General features: G+C 50.3%; 1 protein-coding gene across 1 annotated transcript; it reads right to left on the reverse strand.

Annotated features, from left to right (window-relative positions):
- Positions 1-1,582: 1,582 nt before the first annotated feature.
- Positions 1,583-13,150, reverse strand: LOC121496591 (phytanoyl-CoA 2-hydroxylase interacting protein). The gene is made up of 5 exons (XM_041765026.1): positions 12,584-13,150; positions 8,799-8,992; positions 7,403-7,577; positions 5,373-5,490; positions 1,583-3,677 (listed from the first exon to the last, which is right to left on the reverse strand). Exons 2-5 carry the CDS (start codon positions 8,961-8,963, stop codon positions 3,143-3,145), a joined length of 993 nt encoding a protein of 330 aa, XP_041620960.1. The 5' UTR covers positions 8,964-8,992; positions 12,584-13,150; the 3' UTR covers positions 1,583-3,142.
- Positions 13,151-21,702: the final 8,552 nt, after the last annotated feature.

Consider the following 21,702-nt stretch of genomic DNA (forward strand, 5'->3'; position numbering starts at 1 on the left):
CCCTGCCTGCATTGAAGCAGGACTAACTTGGGGCCCCTCAGCTGGTCAGCGGCAGCTGCAGTCCAGGATTGTCCATCACTTTGTGGCTCTCTGTGGCAGCCATGAGTCTTCTAAATCCAGCCTAGGGAGGTGGTGTGTGTGTGTGTGTGTGTGTGTACACACCCGCACTGGTGCGCGCGCACTCACTGGCACGTAGGCCTCTCTTCCTCCACCAGGTCAGATTAGAGGAACACAGGCCAGAAGGGACCTCAGGGCAGATTCCAGCCAGAGTCCTGACCCAGCTCTGACAGGCGCCTGCAGCAACCGGAGAGCCACCAACTGGACAGAGTAAGGAGAAGCAAGTTCTCTGGAGAAACCTGCGTGCGGCTCCACCCCCACCCCCACCTCAGTTAACTGCCTTCATCCCCCACTAAGAGGACATTGGGAGCCAAATTTCCCTAAGAAGCCCAGAGCATTCACAAAAAGAAGACTAAATCCTGCACCTCTGAAGGATTCTGAAGCCCCTCTGGGGTGAGGTGGGGGTGTCCCGACCAGAGGTAGAAGGATGGGCCCTGGAAGTCACTCCCCATCCATGGAATTCTGGCCACCCAGCTGCCCACTATACCTTTAGAAGAAGGCTCCTTGGCATTTGTGACTCCACAGCCCCCCCTGGTGTTATTCAGGATCAAGGCACAGCCTCGGTCAGCCAGAAGAGATGGGGAGGGGATACCCTTGAGAAGGCCAGGGGTTGAGACCAGCCTGCCCAGGTCTTACTGATTGGGTGGCCTCTGGCCTACACTAGGGGAGACAGAACAGTGGAAGGGAAGGTTCAGCTTCCAAACCAAATCCAAGCACTGTTGCCTACCAGCTGTAAGACAAGGGCAAGCCTTGTAACTTGTGCCTCAGTTTCTTCATCTGTTAAATGGGAATACTACAGAGCGGGGCTGTTGTGCAGACCACATGAGCTGCTGTGTGTGAAAGGACTTGGTCAAATGGCTGGCCCACAGTAGGACCTCAGGAAGTGGTCGTTTGCCCTTCAGCTTTCCCAGATCCCAGGAGGCTGTGCCCCAAGCTCTGGATGACACATGTTCATTTGGTCCTGAGCCAGGCAGTGTCATTGAGGTGACTCTAATTTTTCTGGAGCTTTTCTACTCTGGCAGAGGATAATTTTAATAAGTCCATAATAATAGACACAGAGGTGACTCAGATCTGCAAATGAGGAGCCCTGCTGGGGAGGGGACGTTTGGGCTCTGGGGGAGGGAAATTCAGTAGCATCTGGGTCTGACACAGTGGCAGGCTGCTGCATTGGAAGGGCTCCAAACAGGGGACCTTGGTGAGGTCTCCATATTGCTACAGGTTCTCCTCTAAGAGGACTCAGTTTCCCTTTCTGCAAAGTGCAGGGTAGTACCAAAAAGACCTCCAAAGTCCCTTCCAAGCTAGAGATATGGCTCTGCTTTCTGGGCCCTTCCACCCCAGCAAGATTTCGAACACCCTCAGAGACAGTTCCAGATGTCTTGTCCTGGGGGACATCCCCTGTTGAGTTCCTCTGTGACTGTACAACCTTCCTACCCCACCCCTCCCAGAGCTCAAGGAGAGTCGGGGCTCTCAGGCCATGGTGGTTTATTGATGCAAGTCGCAAGCACAACACAGGCAGGTGTGCCCCCAGCTCAGGGGAGACAGAGGGCCAGGGGAGAGCAGTGGGCCCCCCCCCCCAGCAATGCTGTCAGCAGAAGGGGAAAAGGCCTAGGGGCCCGTGTCCTCTCCTCCATGCATCTCACAGGGCCCCCAGACCTGCTCCATGCCACAGAGACAGCTGACCACACCACTCCCTGTGGCTATACAAGAGGCGACCAGCTGTCCCACCTGCGCTCTTACTGAGATATGGCCTTGTTGGCCTTCTGGCCCCTTCTGTACTTCATTACGGAAATCTGGCTGTCACTCTACCTGATGTCACCTCCATGATCCCCCAAACAGCTATCGGCCTCCATCCACACCTCCACCAGACCCCGACCTGGTCCGCTTATCTCAGGGGTCCACCCTTATTACCCTCATGACCCAGACCGAAGGAGGAAATAGGTGAAAACACTGGGAGGCCCAGGAAGACTTCACCAAGAACTCCCCAGGGAAGGGGCTCTCCGCCAAAAGGCTCGCGGTGGGGAGCGGACAGTGCCAGTGGGCAAGCGTGAGGTGTGGTGGCAGGGGAGCCACAGTCCAGATCACAGGCGGGCACAGTGCAGTCACGGCACCGAGGCAGAGCGAGCAAAGCGCACAGTCAGGCAGGGTGCCAGGGCTCTTCTAGTTCAATGCTGGGTCCCCTCAGGGCTCGAGGAGGCCCACTTCTGGCAGACAGAGAAGGGGTACCTATGGGTCTCAGGGGTCTCTTTCCCCCTCCTCGACCCCAGTGGCCGCCGTTGCAGACCTCAGTACTCTGAGCAAAGGAGAAGATTCGCTGGGATATTCATCATCTCCAGAGGAGAAAGGCAAAGTCCCAACAGCCCGGAGCCCCCAAAGCCAAAAGGAGAAAGACAGCCCCTTTCTAGAGGGCAGGTGGAGGTAGGGGGAGGGACAGCTCTCCCCATGCAGGAAGAGGGTGCTGGGGGTCAGGGAGCAGCTGGGGGGCAGAGCGGTGCAGGAGACTATGTATAGGGGGACAGGGCCAGGCCTGGAGTGGGAAGCCCCCAGGGCCAGCACATTGGGGTGGGGTGTTCTGTGAGTGGCCCTGAGTGGGGTGGGCGGGGCTGCAGAGGAGCACCCCGCAGCTCTCTGCAGTGCACCTGGGGGTGGGCAAGCCACACGTGGGCTTCGTCCAGTCAAGGCTGCTCAGCGAGAGCCCCCAGGCTGCAAGTCTCCGTGAGGTGGAGGCTGGGATGAAGCAAGAAACAGCAGGACAGGGAAACCAGGAATGGGGAAATCTCCAGAAATCTACCCTCCTTACACCAACCTGCGGAGGCTAAGAAGCCTTTCCAAGTCCACCGGGGGTGAATAGGCCACGCCTACCTAGGGAACACCCTCTGTTGACTCCAGAGCCAGGGGTGGGAAAGGGGGAGGTGGTGGCGTGGAGGGAGCGGGGGGCAAGGGAGAGAAAGCCAACTCCCTGAACCTATGCCACCCATCGCCACCCTTCCTGTCGTCTCTCCCTAGCCCCCCAGCTCCCCAGGAGTCCCTAGCGGCCCACACTGATGTTGCAGGTCTTGCAGCTGGGGTCTTTCTTGGCATCAGCAGTGGATAGGCTCATGAGCTGGTGCCCGCTGATCTCCCCCAGGGTACCCAGGGACAGGTCAACGGGCTCGGTATAGATGATCTCCAGGATGAGGTCCTGGGCATGGCGGAAGATCAGCTCCCCATCCTCCACGCTGCAGGTCAGGAACTTGTTGCAGGCAATGTCCAGGAGGGGCAGGCGGTCACGGCAGAAGCGGTCCCCCAGGGAGCCCTTGGGAGCCAGCACCAGGATGGCATAGTGGTAAGCTGTGTACATACAGTAGAAGTCCGCAAAGTAGAGGTTGGTGCTGGGGTTGAAAAGGCGCTGGGCGGGGATCTGGAAGCGCCAGCGGCCGTAGGGGGAGTCCTGAGGTGGCTGGCCTGTGTTGAACTCTGTGTTGCAGCTGAAGAAGACCCCGTGGAGCATGCCGCTGGTGGGGGAGCCGTGGCTGCCACTGTTGTCCTTCAGGTAGGGCTGTAGCATGTTCCCGCAGTGGGTCCTACCCACCCCCGGGGGATCATGCCAAAGGGAAAAGAAAATGCCTCTGGTTAGCTAGGCTAAGGCTTGGCTGCTGTGTGTGGTTGAGAAGGGAGCCAGTGCAGCTCCCAGCTCTCCCACCAGCTGCCGCCTCCACCAGTCGCAAATAGAACATTCCAGAATGTAAGAGCTGGGAGAGCCCTGGAGATGGGCCGATGCAGCCCACTCCTTCACAGAGGAGAGGTCTGAACCCACCATTCCCTACCTTAAAAAGCCCTTGATGGGGCTTTCATGAAAAGCAAGGCCATCAAGATTTGGTCTTCCTGACCCCACCTCCCACCACCCCCACACCCACAAGTAACATCCTCCAGTCACAAGTGAACCCCAATTTCCCTGCCTCTGTGCCTTTGCAGTGCTCTTCCCTCTGCCTGGACTGCCTTTCCCACCTCTCTTCACCTGGCCCGGCAAACTCCTAATCATCCTTCCATCCCCAGCACAGGTGTCCCCTCCTCTCTAAAATCTTCCAGGAGCATCAGGCACTTGTATTCAACAGAACTTTGCCTACTCTGTGAGGAAACTGAATTGTACTCAGCAATCACACATACTTATTACATTCCATCTGTCTGGACTGTCCCCTGATAGACTCTGAAGTTTTCAAGACGGGGGGACTCCGCCTTTATTCATCTTTATATCGTGGCACATATGGGCCCTTTCTGTCTCTTGCTTGCTTGCCGACAGAGTAGCTTAAACTGGGCCAGTGTGCTCACCACTCACCTCACTGCCTCTCTTTAGTACAAAAATCAAAGACCCCCACTAGATTCCTGCTGCCCTGGCATAGGGCCAGAGTACCACCCACCCCAGCTGAATGTAAAGACAAAGACAGTGAGACCACTAGGTTGCCTTAGCCCAGCCTTAGAAGGACATGGACTTGGGGCGGTGTCAGCAGGCCTGGGGAGGATGGGCAACCCCAGACCCAGGTTCACCCTTGACATGTCCTGGGTGTCCCAGGAGATTGGTGATTTACTGGCTCTCTGCACCTCAGCTCCCCATCTGTAGGCTGAGTGGGTTGAATCAGATCATCAACTAGATGAAATATTTCTGGACCACAGGGCTCCTCCCTTTCTTCCCCAAAGGAAATTATACATAGGCAGTGAAATTGAAGCTGCTCCAGTAGAATGATAGGTATGGGGTTCACCAAGCCTCACCCTAATTTTCTCGACAACTCCTCTATACCCCCCTAAAATGCTGAGACACCTCCCTGGAGGCTCCAGTCTCTACAGCACAGTTTGAAAACTATAGCTCTTCATGCACAGAAGCCTCTTATCCTGTGCTCCCCTCAACACCTCCTCCTAGGACCCAGGGCCTAAATTTTAGAGATGGCTGGCCCTTGGCATTAAAACCCCATGAAAGGAACTATCCCAAAGGAGGAGCAAACCTGAGATCTTATTCATCCAGGCCCATCAGCATGATTCCCCCAGGCAGCCCCATCCCTAGAGCCCTCTTGTTCCCTGGAGCCCAATTCCAAGCAGCCAGCCATATCCCCCAGAGCCAGCACCCCCAGAGCCAGCACCCCCAGAGCCAGTCCATGATTAGAGGCTATAGGAACTCTGTGGGAGGATCTGGCAACGACAAGGTAGGCATGACATCAGACAGCCAGGGCCAAACAGGCAAAGCAGAGCCCGGGAGGAAGACGGCCCCGGCTGGGGCCACGCTGTACCTGGCGTGCTGGAAGTACTCCTTGTGGTGGTTGCGGTAGAAGACAGAGAAGCGGAGCATGCGGCCTGCAATCTGCTCAGCCTTCTCCTGTAGCTGGGCCAGGTGCTCCTTGGCATAATCTGCAAGAGTCCAGGCTGGTAAGCCCAGGGCCAGGCTGGACATCACAGCCTCATCCACCCAACATTCATCCACTGCACACCCAGCATGCCAGCCCACCTCTGTCCTCAGAGCCAAAGGGGACATCAAACAGTCACAGCAATTTGGACCACACAGGAACAGGCCAGGTGGCCCAGATGGATGCTGTTTGTCCTTATCACCTCTGTACTCTCACTGCCAGAAGCTCAAGCTCTCTGAGTCAGAAAGGGGCAGGGGCTGCCCAGTTAGACAGTTGTACCAGGGGCCCCAGAAGCTGTAATTGCTGGCCATCCTCATGTGAAGAGGATCAGCAAGCAAAAGAAAGACTGAGAGAAGAGAATTTGAGGTCCCCTAAGGAGATCTGGGATTTTGGGCAAATGCCACAGGTAGGAGGCTGTCCATAACAACCACATGGAAGCCAGTTGTAATTATGGGGGGCGGGGCTCATGAGAAGCCTGAAAAACACTGACGTGCCTGGTTAGCCAGAGTGGGGTCTAGGGCGGTGACTGCTTCGGCACCCCAGGAAAAGCAGGGAAGGCTGGATACAAGATGGTAAAACTGGACACCTCCCAGGGCCAGGGCCAGAGTCTGGGGCCCTGGTGCCCAGGCAGGGCTGCTGCCAGCCAAGACAGAGATTTTGTACAAGTTAGAAAAAGGTGCCCTTTCCTCCTTGCTGATGCAGCCCTGGCCAGGGTGTTGGGTTTGGCAAGAGTAGTGGTGGGGACTGGACCGCAGCCATCCCCAGCTCCCCAGTTTAAGTTAAACTCCCACTACGTGTGGAGTTCTGGGGGTAAACTAAGAGGCTTTCCCCACAAGGAGTGGGAGCGCCACCAGAGTGGGGTTTTGCAGCCGAGCTAAGAAAAAGCACCGCTCAAAAGAGAATGGTAACTCAAGGAGACTTAGGGCATGGGCCTTGGCAGAGGATGGAGCCAGCAGCCTCAGAGGCCCGGGGCTGAGAATGTTCCCTACCCCTTCCTTGTGACAGAGAGAGATCTGGAGCACTTCTCACTATGGACACCAGAAGAGTGGAATATTTGTAGGGCAGATCCTGGGTCGTCCATGACCAGGTTCACATTAAGCACAGTGTTTGTTCATGCCACAATTTGCCAACTAAATTCTAAGAGGGTTTGCAGGACCCCTGAGTAGGGGTCACGTTCCCAGGCTAAGTGGAGGCTCAAGTAAGCAAATGGGATTATTACTATTACCTACTGAGCATCCATCTACCGATGATGGATAAACAAATTGTGGTCTATACATACAATGGGATGTTATTCAGCCTTAACAGAAGGACATTGTGACACATGCTCAACATGGATGATCCTTGAGGATATGATGCTAAGTGAAATAATGGAGCTAATGCTCCAGTCACAGGACAAATGCTGCATGATTCTCCTCACGTGAGATACGGAGAGTAGTCAAAGTTACAGAGATAGAAAATGAAATGGGGGTTGCCAAAAGCTGAAGGGAGGAGGGAAGGGGAGCTGTGGTGCAGTGGGGATAGACCTTCAGTCTGGGAAGATGAAAAATTCCTGAAGATCATTTGCACACTAATGCGAACATACTTAATACTACTTAACCTTTCACTGGTTAAAATGGGAAATTTTGTGTTTGTATTTTACTACAATTCAAAAAAGTATGCTTGCCTCAAGCCAGAAAAGTAACTCCATCACTGTATGGAAGTGGTATTGCCCACATGATTAGTAGTGCTGATGTGTCAGACTGCGGGCTTGGTGGGGGCCCGTTTGGGTCTCATCCACCTGTGCCTCCCTGGTGGCCTAAGCATGGTGCCTTGGGACAGCAGGTGTTCAGAAGTGTCTGCTGGGTTAAGACGAAGCCCCTCCCGACCGACCGTAACTCAAGCAGATGTGGGAAAGCAGCGGGACAGCAGGGTCTCACCCCCGGTGCAGAACTCGACCGTCTCGCTCCAGCCGGACACCAGGTACTCCCCGTCACTCTGCTTCACGGCGGTCTGCACTGCCACGCTGTACTCTGTGCGGGGGCTCAGGAACCAGTGGCCTCTCACTGTCATGGGCAGTGGCACGGCCTTGGCCACAAGCTTGGTAGGGACATCCTGAGAAACGGGATGCAGAGAGCCAAGAGTCAGACTGGGGGGTCGCGCCCAACCTTGGCATTCCACCAGGCCGCACACTCCCCAGATGGCCCCTATGCCGCCTGAGGAGGGCCAAGATCTCCAAGATTCAATGGCTCAGTGCCCTGGCCACCATTTTCCCGTGGAAGCAAGCAGTGGCCATTGGGAAGGCCGCTCAGATGCCCCCCAGCCTCCACCCCTCCGTAACGCCCCCTGATGCCCGTTCTCTTGGGAACTAAGGAGAAAGGCCACGGGGGCGGAGGCCGAAAAGTTGAGGGCGGCGAGACCTCCGTTTTTCGAGGGAGACTTCGAGAGCTCTGCACACTGCAGTGCCGTCTCCACGGCAACGGCAAATGCTGAGAGCCAGGGAGGAAGGGAAAATATGCCTTATTCTTTGGGGGGGAGGGTTAAGGGGGTGGTGTTGAACATTCACGTCACCGTGGCAACTGGCCTGCCAAAAGACACCCAGATCGGGAGAGCCAGTTCCAAAGAGAGAGAGGGTGAGTAACCCACATGATGCAGTCGTCGTGGGAACCAGCTCCTTCCCACCTCACTCTTCCCCCTTCCTCTCTGCCAGCTTGAGAAGATGGGAGCCTTCTTCCCACCCACCCCCACACCAGCTTTAACCCAGGGAAAGGACACCCCAGCCAGCAGAGGACTCTCCCATGTTGCTCTCATCAACCTAGCCACCAAGAGGCCAGAGAGGCAGAGAGGATTACAGGGGCCCAAGAGCAGTCACTCAGGATGGAGCAAAGGGTCCCAGCCCTGCCCATAGCCCATGTTGCCCACATGGTCAACAACAAAGCGGCTTCCTGAGTTGGGGGCTTTGTCGTAGCCTTTTTGACGCCAGCCCCTGGTGTTATGTCTGTGGCCCCCCTCGGGTTTTCCCGCTCTGTCTAAAGCCCCAGTCATGCTGCCGATAATGGTGTTCACGGTGACTGGGCCCCAAGCCAGACACTACGCAAACATTACCTCACTGAAGCCTCTCACAAGCTGCGGGGGCTGGCATTATTCTTCCCTTTTTATCAGTGAAGGGACTTGGGCTCAGAGAGCCTCAATAACCTTCCTAAGATTACACAGTGAGGACCGCCTGGGTTTGGACCAGACCTGTCTGACTCCTGACTATCGCCCACAAGCATTCCATTACCCTGCTTCCTTCAAGGAGGTGATGAGCCAGATACCCCCTGCACCCCCTCCACTCACCCGGTGCTTGAACTTGTTGGAGTTCTTGTTCTCCTTCTTGTTCAGGTCAATGAAGTAATGGGTGACCCTCTCCAGGTCACTGTTCTCCATGGACCAGGAGATGCGGAAGGAGTCACAGGTGATGTTGTTGACCTCGATGCTGTGGGGTGTGGACAGCAGCTCCATGCTCCCCTCTGGCTTGGCTCCTGTGGGGACTGAGGGGAGAGGAAGCATTAGCCCCTTCCCCCACACCTGAGTTTTCTGGAATGTCTTGCTCCCAACATCCCTTGCAAACTGGAACCTTGGGAAGCCACTAATTGCACCTGCCTCATGCCATCTGACGGGGAGATTGCACGCAAAGATGGAGAGGTAGGATGGAAGGTGGGATGGGGTGTCCCCCACCCCTGGGGCAGGGCTCTTGGCCCTCCTCAGAGGGGTCTGCCGAGCAGACGGCACCTGACAGGTGGTTGAGGCAGTGGGAATGCTGCAAACGCCGGGCAGGACAGATTCGCAGCAGATGGAGCCGAGGAGGGGGGCCCTCAGCCAGCAGGCGTGAAAAGAGAAAGGGGTGGGGGTGGAGAGAACCGTATGAGGCGGTGTAAGAGAGGCAGGAAGCACCCACTGAGGAGACCTGTGTGAGGGTTGAGGTGGGCAGAGGGCCCTGGCCGCCAAGAGGCCAAGGGTGCCAGGTTGTTCAGGCTTCCCTCCTAGCCTAGGGGTGGCTAGGGGAGGGTCACCAAGCCTCAGGGCTGGGAGTCCAAAGCACCACAGAGATGCACGTGGATATACCAGTGGTGGGTGGGGGCAATGTGGGCCAGAGCTCTTCTTCCACCTGTGACTTTTCAACTATCACTCTTTCCTTTCAGCTGATCCTCTGTTGCTTGACACGTTTGCATAATTCCTTTTACCTTTGGCATCTAGGACAGGCCAATATGTGGTGATGATTGCCTGAGCATCATCTCCTGCAACCCTCACAATAGGTAGGGACTAATATTATCCCCATTTTACAGATGAGGTCACTGAGGTTGGGGGGGGATACTAAGATGCCAGAGGTCATGCAGCTAGACAGTGATTTGAACTCATATCTGACTCCAGAGCCCAAGCTCTTTATCATTAAGCAAAGGTTGTATCCCCTCATGTGAGTGTGTAAGTGTGTGTGTGTGTGTGTGTGTGTGTGTGTGTGCATGTTGTGTGGGTGAAATGTGTGGCATCTGTATATGCGTAGGTGTATATGGTCTTATTGCCATTTATTTTTCTTTTTTCTTTTTTTAATTTTTCTTCCTTCTATCCTTCCCTTTCAAGTAACCACATTTTCTCTCACCTTCCTCTTCTCTTACCCCATGGCTTCTACTCGAGGCTGTTCTTCCAGGTATGAAAGGACCACACCGCTGGCACTCACCTGTGCTTCAGTGAGGAAGAACAGATTCTGCCCTTGACTGTGGCCTGGATCACGAGCTCTGGGGAACAGGGTGGAGGAGGGACCAGGAGGGGCGGGGCTGTGTCTGGGACAAGAACATGAACGTGGGTTGGACTTGCTCCCGGGCATTTGCTTAATGCCCCGTGGAGCTCATGCTTTCCTAGTTCTTTCTCAAGCCCCGTCCCAGCACACCTCAGCTTTCTGGAATGTTGTTTCCTTTCCTCCCGCTTCAGCTTCTTCTCCTCTCTTTGCCCAGGCGCTAAGGGTGAGGGTACCTTGTGCCTTCGAAAGCAGGTACTTCTATTTATAGCTTCCAGAAGATCCAACCCACACTTGCCTGTCAGTTAAGCCTGTTGTGAGCCTGGTACCTCTAAATTCATCCGTGGGCTGCCTGAGTGACAGGCATAGGGGGAAGGATATGGGTGACAGCCTTTACCTGTTCTGGGGTGTCCCCTGAGCCCTTGCTTCACCTTGGCTTCCTATCCTAAAGCATGAGCCTGCCTGTTGTGAAGTTCAGCCAAATGTCAGTGGCTTGTGCGCGGAGAATCCTACGGTAAACAAGCATGGGGGTGCTATCTGGTCCACCCCAAAATAAAGCAGAATAGGATGGGGAAACAACTGTATGATAATAAACCAGTTTACAATTCACGGGGACAGATGTGGAGACTTGGGGAGTTGCCATCCTCTGGGCTCCCAGTGAGGAGCTCCCCAGGAAGACACACACATGCACCCACATGCACATACACACATGCACCGACACGGCACACCAACATAGACACACTCCCACCCCAGAGAGGGCCTGAGTGACCACCTCCCACCCACACGGGATTCAGTTGATGCCTACCCCACAGGGGGGTACCTATTCCTGCCTCAGTATTCCTCTCCTTAGAGTCTCCCCCAGAGACAGGGGTAGCCATGTTTGGGGGGGGGCGTCCAGGACCCGGTTCCTCCTCTCCTTTCTACAGTTCTACAAGAGCTGAGGTTACTCCCCGGTGCTCACTTGGGAGAGTGGTCGTGAATGACACTTTAGAGAACAGCAAAGCCAGAGTGGGCTGAGGGTGGGTGTGAGCCCCAGTTCTCTAAGGCCAGGTGAGTGGGGAAGGTGAGGGTGTGAAGGACAGGTTGAGACAGCACCTGAGAAACACCCACACTGCCAAGACAAGCATTTACACACCCACACTCAGGCAGGCACATGAGTGCACACGCATACACACATGCACCGAATGTGCCCACCCGCACCTGCCACGCAGGGCTGCACATACGTTCTCAGACATTCTCGGTCCCATGCACTCACCTACGCATTCTGGTACTTCTACCACCTTCCACGTTTTAAGAATGTCCCACAGTTTTCCTTCTACAAGCTGTCACCTCCACATAGACCCACACATGTTAAAGTCCACAGGCTCACACACACATATGCACACACACCTTCTCGCAAGCCATATTTGGGGAAAAAAGAAAGCCACAGGCACCAAGATGCACGTGTGCTACCTCCACAGATGGCATACAACCCATACATCAGCTTGCACACACATGTACATTCACACATATGTCAACCTCTGCCCATATTCTGATATCCTCTCTCAGATCTTCTTCAAGATCAAAGACCCAGACTTTGAAAATGTGGTTTGTCCCTAGCCACACTCTGCCAGCCCTGATCCCTCACATGCCAACAGGTTTGCACACCTACGTGGGTCTGCCCACACTTTCCACCTACCTCCCCGCTTCTGCTCTGCAGTTGGCCCTCCCCACATAGAAACCTTTGGTTACATGCACTCCCTCCCTCAACATGTACTCCCACACACATGACAAGTGATGTGTCCACCCCAGAAATATACTGCCTCGCACTGCCCCCACCCACATAAGCCAGAGGCTACTCAGATAAGTGATCCCCCCACACATGCACCTCACGTGTACAGGAAACATATGTCCCTAAACATGCCACACGGCAGTAGAAACCCACACAAGAGCATAAGTGCGTGCATACAGAACTATCTACGCAAGCAAACCTCCAGTCTCCTCGCAAGCGTGCATCCATGCCGTACACACCGACACCCTTCACCCACCCAGAAAAGCCACCCAAAAAAAGCCACCCGCGAGCCACGGGGAAATCTTCCCCCACCCCACTGTCCCTGTGGGCATCACTGACTGCAGCAGAATGGTCACGGGGTGACTAACTGTGGTGCCCCAGGGACTGGATCCAGCTGTTAATCCCTCTGCCAAGGCCCTGGGGGGGACAGGGGACAGGGAACAAGGTCGTTGGCCCTGGCAGTCCAGGTGGGCACCGCGGGCAGTGGCAGGCCCCAGGTGCCCCCAGCTCCTAGCCCCTTGCCACCTGAGTCCCTCTCAGTATTGACAGCAGGATGCTCTGAGGAGGAAGGGCACTCACCTGGCTCCACTGGGCTCTGCAGAGGACGACCTGGAAGGGAGGAAAGGGAGAGACTCTGGGTGGATGTGCTCCCCCGGGGAGAGGGGCAGCGGCGACGCCTGGGTCACAGGCAGCGGCGCGCGCTCGCTCCTCTCGCTCCAGTCGAGGCCGCCAGAGAGGCTTCTTCCATGCCCCGCAGGCAGCTCCTGCCCGGCTCCGCAGCGCACCGCTGCTGCCCCCCTGCCCCCGGAGAGGCGATGTTCCCGGCCGTGCGCAAGGAGAGGCAAGAGCGAAATCAAAGCAGCGTGGAGGAGAGAGAGAGAGAGAGAGAGAGAGGCAGAGAAGGCGAGGAAGAACGAGAGAGCCAGACCGAATCTGGCTCCACCAATGGGATCAGTGGCTGCCCAGCGTCAGGTGACAATAAGCAAGCTTGGTCCCTGCTCGCCCGGGCTGGTGGGAGGGGAAAGGGCAGAGGGTCTCCCAGGAAGCTCCGCTGATGTCCTCAGAGTCAGAGACGGTGGCTGCCACTTTTCCCCTGTTCTTCCAGGACAAGCTGGCCTCCAAAGAAGTCCCTCCAACACACCTCTATTTGGAAATCTCTCACTTGAATGCAGCCCCTAAACTTTAGGATGCTGGGAAAGGGGTGGGGCTGAGCCCAGAGGCTTGGGAGCCCCAAAACAAGGATCCTAACTGGGGGAAGGGTAAGGGGGCTGAAACAGGAAAGAGTCCAGTTGGGGGCATGAGGGGGTTCCATCTTCAGTCTGGATTCTCTCCTTCGGGACTTTGGCTGACCCATGACTCCATTTTCTTATCAACTCTATCAACTGATATTAGACCTGCAGCCCCAGGGATCCCCAATCATCTAGGGAGAGTCCTCTGGCTGCGCAGGTGCCCCAGGAAAAGAGACGGGGGAGAGAGAGAGGTTGTAGGGCAGAGAAGGGTGTGTAGAGGCAAGAAAGTGGGGGTGGGAAAAACACACAGAGAGCTTGGAGTGTTCTCATCCCAACCAACCATCTGGGCTAGAGAGAGTACTATCTGCTCTTATTGACAAGTGGCTTTTCTACCACCAAATGAAAACGCCAGGGATGCCACTGTGAAGAGCACTCAAGGAAATTTGAATCAAACAACAGCAGTGACAAGGAGAGTGCACAGTGTGGGAAAAGCATGGGCTTTACAGCCAGGCAGATATGGTTAAAATTCTTGTTCTATCACTTTCTAGCTGAGTGATCTTGGACAAGTTACTCAACCTCTCAGAGCTTCGATTTCTTCATCTGCCAAATGAGATAAATACTGGATGAGAAATTATGTAAATCACTAAGGCTATGGGCTTGGTACACAAGAAGGACCCCGACACCCATCAGAACTGTTGTCATTGCCATCATTACTGATAGCGTCTGCCTGCAAGGATTCCACAGTTTTTTGTTTTTTTTAGGGGAGAGGAAGGTGCATGTAGAGAACAAGAAATAATTAAATTGCAGGGTGCCCATAAAGATTTGGAGAAGAAAGAGTCAGAACTAGCTTGAATATAGACAGAGCACAGCCAAGAGGGGACCGTGGAAGCAGGAGCCCGGTGTGGGTGGGGTGGGGAGGACTTGGTGCAGGGGCAGCGGACAGATCACACAGGTCCTGGCTGATGGCCTCAGAGTACCATAGAAGGCATGAGCTGAGTGCAAGGGACACTCACCAAGAGGACTCGGGGGCTGCAGACATCGGCAGGTGGCAAAAGGTAGAGGAGGTGACAGTGGACAGAACGTAAATATTTTACAGAAAGCAAAGACAAGCAGAAGCCAATCCTTCCCAAATGGGTGTGGAGAACCTGAGCAAGTTGGGTCAGATCCTGAACCATGGAATGCAGTGTGGTGCGTTACACTGAGACAGGATTAAGCACTCCCTGGGCCAAACATAAGCAGGTCCCGCCTCTCGCACACCTACACTAAAATGTTGCAATTCTGAAAGGATGCAAAACGTAATCTCACGGTTATGGCCAGCACCAGCCATCTGGACCCAAACCTGACCCTACAGCTAACCCAAGGGGTGATGAGAAAAAGTCAGGTTCTCTGCAACTCGGTTTCCCTCTTAAAAGGAAGACGTGTTCTAGCACACCTCTGCCTCCCACCTTCCCAGGATGGCATGCGGAGTCCGCATGAGATCATGTGTCCCAAGGGTGAACAGCAGCTATCTGAATGTGCTTTTGTGGAGATGTGTGATAGCCTCAGGTAAAGGCACAGACTGCGGCCGGGCTTCTGCTGCTTCCTGCCTCTGAGGACTTCTCTTCAGATCACATGAGAAAACACATGGTAAGACGAAAGCTTAACAAGCCAAATAGAACTAACTCTGTATGAAACCAGACAACCGCCAAGATGCCCTTCTGCTGCATTTTTATTTTTAATAGCTTTTTGTTATACAAGGAATACATGATCACTATAAAAGAATGAGAAAATTTAACTCTAACACTGAAGAGAGAATTAAAATCATTCATTTCCCCATTCAGAAATAGGCACATGAGATATATATATATTATTAACAAAAATAGAAAGTGTAGGCAGCCTGGGTGGCTTAGCGGTTTAGTGCCGCGCCTTCAGCCCAGGGCGTGATCCTGGAGACCCGGGATTGAGTCCCGCAGTGGGCTCCCTGCATGGAGTCTGCTTCTTCCTCTGCCTGTGTCTCTGCCTCTCTCTCTCTGTGTCTCTCATGAATAAATAAATAAAAATCTTTTTAAAAAAACAAAAGTGTAAATATGGTCGTATAACCTGTTATTTTTTTTTCACTTACCAATACCTTTTCTGTTCATTACATAGTCTTTCTGCAGTATTGTTTTAAATTGCTGTGTATGTTCTATTGTCAGGTAACATACCAATCCCCTACTCTACTATGGTTATTTTACTTTTTCTCCATTCTAAATAACACTAAAATGGACATTCTTACAGCAAAACTTTTCCCACATCTTAATTATATATCTCCAATAAAATATTCAAGGGTATGGACCTTATTTGGATACTGACTTAAACTGTTAAACAAAAAAAAACTATGTGACAGTTGGGCAGTTTGAATACTAAGGGGGTATTTGATAATATTTAGCGATGATACTCTGATAATTATATTTTATTATTATTTCTTAAAAGAATATCCTTCAGAGATACATACTATAATATTTATGGGTGAATGACATGATAGCTGTGACCTATTTAAAAATAATCTGGGGGCAGCCTGGGTGGCTCAGCGGTTTAGTGCCTGCCTTTGGCCCAGGGCGTGATCCTGGAGACCCGGGATCGAGTCCCACGTCGGGCTCCCTGCATGGAGCCTGCTTCTCCCTCTGCCTGTGTCTCTGTGCCCCCTCCCCTCTGTGTCTCTCATGAATAAATAAATAAAATCTTAAAAAAAAAAGGGCCGCTGGTGGGAAATGAGACTCAGTCTATAAGAAGTAAAACTAGATTCAAATTCAGGTCTGAGTGCAAGGGCTGGGTTCTTCATGGTAGAAGGACACAGAACGGATATAGAATGAGGCAATAGAGGTTGTAAGTGAAAAAGATCTACAGTCTTAATATTGTTTGTGAATTTTGTAGACTCAAAATGTTTACATATATTTCTTCATGGTGGAGCTAAGTGTGGGGATCTCAAGGGCTAATGAATACAGACACATCCAGAAAGCTCATAAAAACCACTTTATTTGTTTACATGTGTTAGCAATGACAGGAGTGGCTAGTGACTGTGTATAAGAACTGTATGGATTTCTCAGCATTTATTTACTTTATTGTTTTGAAATTACATTTAGACCTCTTACAACCCTCACCACTTTGAACTTTTCAAGGTTTTTTTAGCTGTTTTTTACTTAACTATTTAACAATTTTAAGACTGGCAAAATGCTGAATTATACTTAAGCACACTGAAAAGCAAGAGAAGAGACACTAATGAAATGTTGAAGGAGCAAAAAGAAACTTCATGGGCAAAGACCAAGAACAATGAAGAAAGAATCACCAGTTCAATGAGAGGTAGAAGGACTAATAGGATGAGTCCATGGTACTGAGTAGTCACCGAGCTATACCAAAAGGGGAAAAGTATAATATAGAAGCTATGGAATACCACTGGGCACTTCCTGGCAAGATGTTGAGGACAAGACTTAGACTTACACTGACTGCTGCCGTGCTGCAAAGCCTTCCCTCCAGTCACTCAGTATTTGCTCAGTTACTCCTTTAAGCAACTTGGATATAGAGAACCTATAGAGAAGACATATGGATGTGCAATGCTAGGATGGCTTTTACATCAGTGGTGCTAAAGTTAAATCACTGGCACAATCCACCTAGAAACAATCCATCCTTTTATTTCTCTAGTGCATATCCGGATTTGCTACTTGGTCTCGACACAAACTGGAATTCATTCGTTCATTCAACAAAAATTTATTGGGTGCTGACTCTGTCAGGCACTATTTCAGGCAGTGAGAATATGGTAGTGGAGGAGGAAGAAAATAAGTCCCTGCTCTTATGGTGCTTACTTTCTGGTGGGGAGGAAGACAGAGAGACAAACCAACTTTATAGTCTATTAAGTGATAGTGCTGTGGAGAAAATTAAGTCGGTAAATAGGGATGGGGAATGTCATGAGGAGGTTACAATTTTTAATGATGCCATCAGAGAAAGCCTCCTTGAAAAAGTGACTTGGGGAGAGGGCACCTGAGTGGCTCAGTGTTTGAGCATCTGCCTTTGGCTCAGGTCATGATCCCGGGGTCCTGGGATCAAGTCCTGCATCAGGCTCCCAGCAGGGAGCTTGCTTCCCCCTCTGCCTATGTCTCTGCCTCTCTCTCTAAAAAAAGTGACTTTGGGATAGAAAACAACCTGACTGAAGAGAGGAGAGGAGTCATGCAGAATAACATGGGGGAAGGACATCCAGGCAGTAGATGTAGAGGCCCTGACAAGGGAGCATGCTACATTGTTCTAGAAACAGCAAGGAGAGCAGTGCAGCTAGAGCTGAGTGAGTGAGGGGTGTGTGGTAGGAGTTAAGGACACAGAGATGGTAGGTGGAGGGACAGATTATGTAGGGCTGTGTAGACCAGCCTAAAATTTTTGGGTTTTACTCTTAAATGGGAAGCCTCTGGGAAGTTGAGAGCAGATACGTGACCTGATGTGAAATATGTTAATTATGCTATGTTGCAACCAAACTGACAGGACCCACGTGGAAGCAGGGAGATCAGTCAGGAGGTTATTAAAATAATCACAGCAAAAAAGAAAAAAGAAAAAAAAAGATGGTGGCCAGGTTCAGGGTGGCATGTCAGTGAATGCAGTGAGAAGTGGTAAGATTCTGGATATACCTGGAAAAGCTGATGTACTGGATGAAAAATATGACAGAAGGGGAGACTGGGTGGCTTAAGAGTTGAGCATCTGCCTTTGGCTTAGGTCGTGATCCTGGAATCCTGGGATGGAGTCCCACACAGGGCTCCCTATAGGGGGCCTGTTTCCCCCTCGCCTATGTCTCTGCCTTTCTCTGTGTGTCTCTCATGAATAAATAAATAAAATATTTAAAAAAAAGAAAAGAAAAATGACAGGAGAGAAAGACAGGAGGAAAGAATAACTGCAAAATGTTTGAGTTGAATGGCTAGAGGGATGGGGTTGCCACATCCTGAGATGGGGAACATTTCAAAGTAGGTTGAAGAGCAAGATCATAAGTTTGGATGTGGACATAGGTTTGAGATGCCTTGTGGATATCCAAGTGGAAGTGTGGGATAGGCAGAGATATACATCTGGCATTCAGAGAGGTCCATATTGAGATAAGCACGGAGGAGTCATCAGCATTCAGCACAGGGTTTGAAACTGAGAAACTGAACCATTGCCAAAGAAGTAAGTATAGAGAAAAAGGGAAGAGTTCTGGTGACTGAATCCTAGGGCTCTCCAATGTTTAGAGGTCAAGGAGATGAGGAGGAACCAGCAAATAATGATCTGCAAAATGATGCAAACAGAAAGGAGAAATTGCTCATAGAGAACATGTAATGGCTGGACCTTGGATAGCATTATCATACCACACATTCCTTTTATTCTACTGATGCATATTCAAAACAGTTCCTTATTCATTTGGTATTCCCAATGCCCAACAAGAGTTCACAGAAACAGTCTTTTGACAAAATCTGTTTACACATTCCAAATTCTGCATTTGGACCAAAAAAACTATATTTGCTCTTATGAGTTTGACGAATAATTTCATAAAGTCATCAGACAACAATGAGATTATCACCTTTACCATGAAATGCATGGAAATAAAATGTTATTACCAACAATTAAGATCTGTTAGAATCACAGATGCAATGATATGGGGTTCAGCTGGTAAGGATTTACTAGTTTCTTTTGAGGCTAGATAAAAGAATGTACACCCTTCAGAAGAAAACAGAGAGGGAAGTGTTAGAGCAAAGAAAGAAAATGGCATGGAGGGCATCTGGGTGGCTCAGTTGGTTAAGCCTCCAACTCTTGATTTTGGCTCAGGTCATGATCTCAAGGTCATGAGATCAAGCCCTGTGCCAAGCCTGCAGCTCTTCCCTTAGCAGAGAGTCTGCTGGAGATTCTCTCTCTCTATCCCCCACTTCCCATCCCCGCCACCTCCCTGCAGGTGCGCACTCTCAAAAAAAAAAAAAAAAGAAGGGAAAATAAAGGAGAATGGTGCCAAAAGCATATTAGCCTAATTAGAGGGAACATGGAGAATATTCTTAATGGGAAATTATAGTAATTGTGGTTAGGAAGCAAGCCCCAAAATGTTAAAGATAGAAGTCTTGATTTAAGTCTGCTCTCTTCTTGTTCTGTTGGGGTGAAAAATTTTGCAGAAATCCAATCAGCATTGCAGGAAAGAAACTGGGTTCCTGGTTAACAGGAAACTGGCTAAAGAAATTATGGTGCAAGACAACAATGTGGAGTACTATTTAGCCACTAAAAAATAATTTAGAAGAATATTCGATAACTCAAAAAATGTTTGTAGTATATTGTTAAGAGAAAAAAGCAGATCATAGAGCCATATGTAAAACACCTCAGTTTTTAAAAAGGCACATGCATAGAAAAACTTCAAGTATGAAATGGATGACTTTCATTTTCTTCTGGGTGCTTGTTAAAATTTTCCAAATTTTCTACAATGAATAAGCATCTTTGTCAAAAAATAAAAAATAAAAAAACAGGGATGCCTGGGTGGCTCCGTGGTTGAGTGTCTTCCTTTGGCTCAGGGTATAATCCCGGGGTCCTGAAATCGGGTCCTGCATCAGGCTCCCCATAGGGAGTCTGCTCCTCTCTCTGCCTGTGTCTCTGCCTCTCTGTGTGTCTCTCATGAATAAATGGATAAAATCTTCAAAACAAAACAAAACAAAACAAAACAAAACAAAACAAAAACCTAGGAGATACTTAAAAGGTCTGTGACCTCAAAGCCCAGAGAAATCAAAGCAATTTCATCTAGTGCTCCAATCAGAAGGTCAGTTCTGTAGGGGACAGGAAGCATTTTCCTTTGGTTAGGTTTGGTTACCATAAAACCAATACAGAGAAAAGAAATTGGAAAAAGTCTGGTTAGAAACCAATACAAGGGGTCCCTGGGTGGTGCAGCGGTTTGGAGCCTGCCTTTGGCCCAGGGCGCGATCCTGGAGACCCGGGATCGAGTCCCACGTCGGGCTCCCGGTGCATGGAGCCTGCTTCTCCCTCTGCCTATGTCTCTGCCTCTCTCTCTCTCTCTCTCTCTCTCTCTCTGTGACTATCATAAATAAATAAAAATTAAAAAAAATAAAAAAAAGAAACCAATACAAAAAATGTTAACTTAATAGGTATGTATTATGAAATTGGCAAAAAAAAGTTTAAAAATTTAAAAGCCCATACTCAAAAGGATGTGGCAAAATTTTACATATTTTACATACTATATATATTCCTAGTGGTGATGCATATTAGCATGGCCCTTTTCAAAAGCAATTTAGCAATACAGATGAAGAACTACAAAATGTACATGTTCAAAATGGTATAGCCATTGTGGACATAGTTTGGCAGAGGTTTTTTTTGGTTTTTTTTTTAAGATTTTATTTATTCATGAGCAACTCAGAGAGAGAGGCAGAGAGAAAAGCAGGCTCTCTGGGGGAAGCCTGATGCAAGACTGGATCCCAGGACCCCAGGATCATGACCTGAGCCAAACGCAGGCGCTCAACCTCTGAACTACCCAGGTGCCCCAGGCAGTTTCTTATAAAACTAAGCATATAGCTACCATTCAACCCAACAGTTGCATTCATGGGCATTTATCTCAGAGAAATGAAAACATTTGTACAAAAACCGGTACACATGTGTTCATAGGGGCTTTATTCATAATAGCCAAAAACTGGAAACAACCCAGATGTCCTTCAAAGAGCAAATGGTTAAACAAACCATGGATACTTAGTAATAAAAATGGAACTAGTGATACATGCAACAATTTGAATAATCTTCAAGAAATTATGCTGAGTTAAAAAAAAAACAAACTATCCCAAGAGATCACATACTGAACAATTCCATTTTTGAGTGAGTTCCCCTTTTGAAATAACAAAAGTATGAAAGTGAAGAACAGATTAGTGGTTACCAGGGGTGGGTGAAAGGGAGGGAGGTGTGGCTATTAAAAGGCAACTAAAAGGGATCTTTGCATTGATGGAAATGTTTTCTATTTCTACTGTATCAATGTCAATACCCTGGTTGTGATATTGTACTATAGTTTTAGGATACGTTTCTATTGGGGAAAACTTGAGATCTCTGTACTATTTCTTAAAACTGCATGTGTATCTGGGGCACCTGGGTGGCTCAGTTTGTTAAGCATCTAACTCTTGATTTCTGCTCAGGTCATGATCTCAGAGTCATGAGATCAAGCTCTGGGTAGGGTCAACGCTCAGTGCAGTCTGCTTGGGATTCTCTTTGTCTTGCTCTAAACATCAATCAATCAATCAAAAACAAAAAACAAAAAAACAAAAAACAAAAACAAACTCTGCATGTGTATCTACTACCTCAAAAACTTTACTTCAAAAAGAAAGTACAACTTCTTTTGGCCAGTTATCACGAGTCTGAAAAGTTGTCCTAGGGATGGATTCCAAAAGAAGAAAAAAAGGTTAAATGCACCAGATGTTCACTGTAGCGTTATTTACAACAGCGGGGGTGGTGGTGGTGGGGGTGAATCTAAGTGTC

This window comes from Vulpes lagopus, chromosome 8 (genome assembly GCF_018345385.1).
Source record: "Vulpes lagopus strain Blue_001 chromosome 8, ASM1834538v1, whole genome shotgun sequence".
NCBI lineage: Eukaryota > Metazoa > Chordata > Mammalia > Carnivora > Canidae > Vulpes > Vulpes lagopus.

What these genes read in the sequence shown, in the direction of transcription:
- LOC121496591 (XM_041765026.1), bottom strand. Translation starts at nt 8,963, where the DNA reads ATGGAGCTGCTGTCCACACCCCACAGCATCGAGGTCAACAACATCACC. An exon ending in GGTCGAGTTCTGCACCGGGG is followed by an intron (nt 5,491 to 7,402) that starts GTGAGACCCTGC and finishes GGACTCTTGCAG; the next exon opens with ATTATGCCAAGGAGCACCTG. An exon ending in GAGTACTTCCAGCACGCCAG is followed by an intron (nt 3,678 to 5,372) that starts GTACAGCGTGGC and finishes GGGGGTGGGTAG; the next exon opens with GACCCACTGCGGGAACATGC.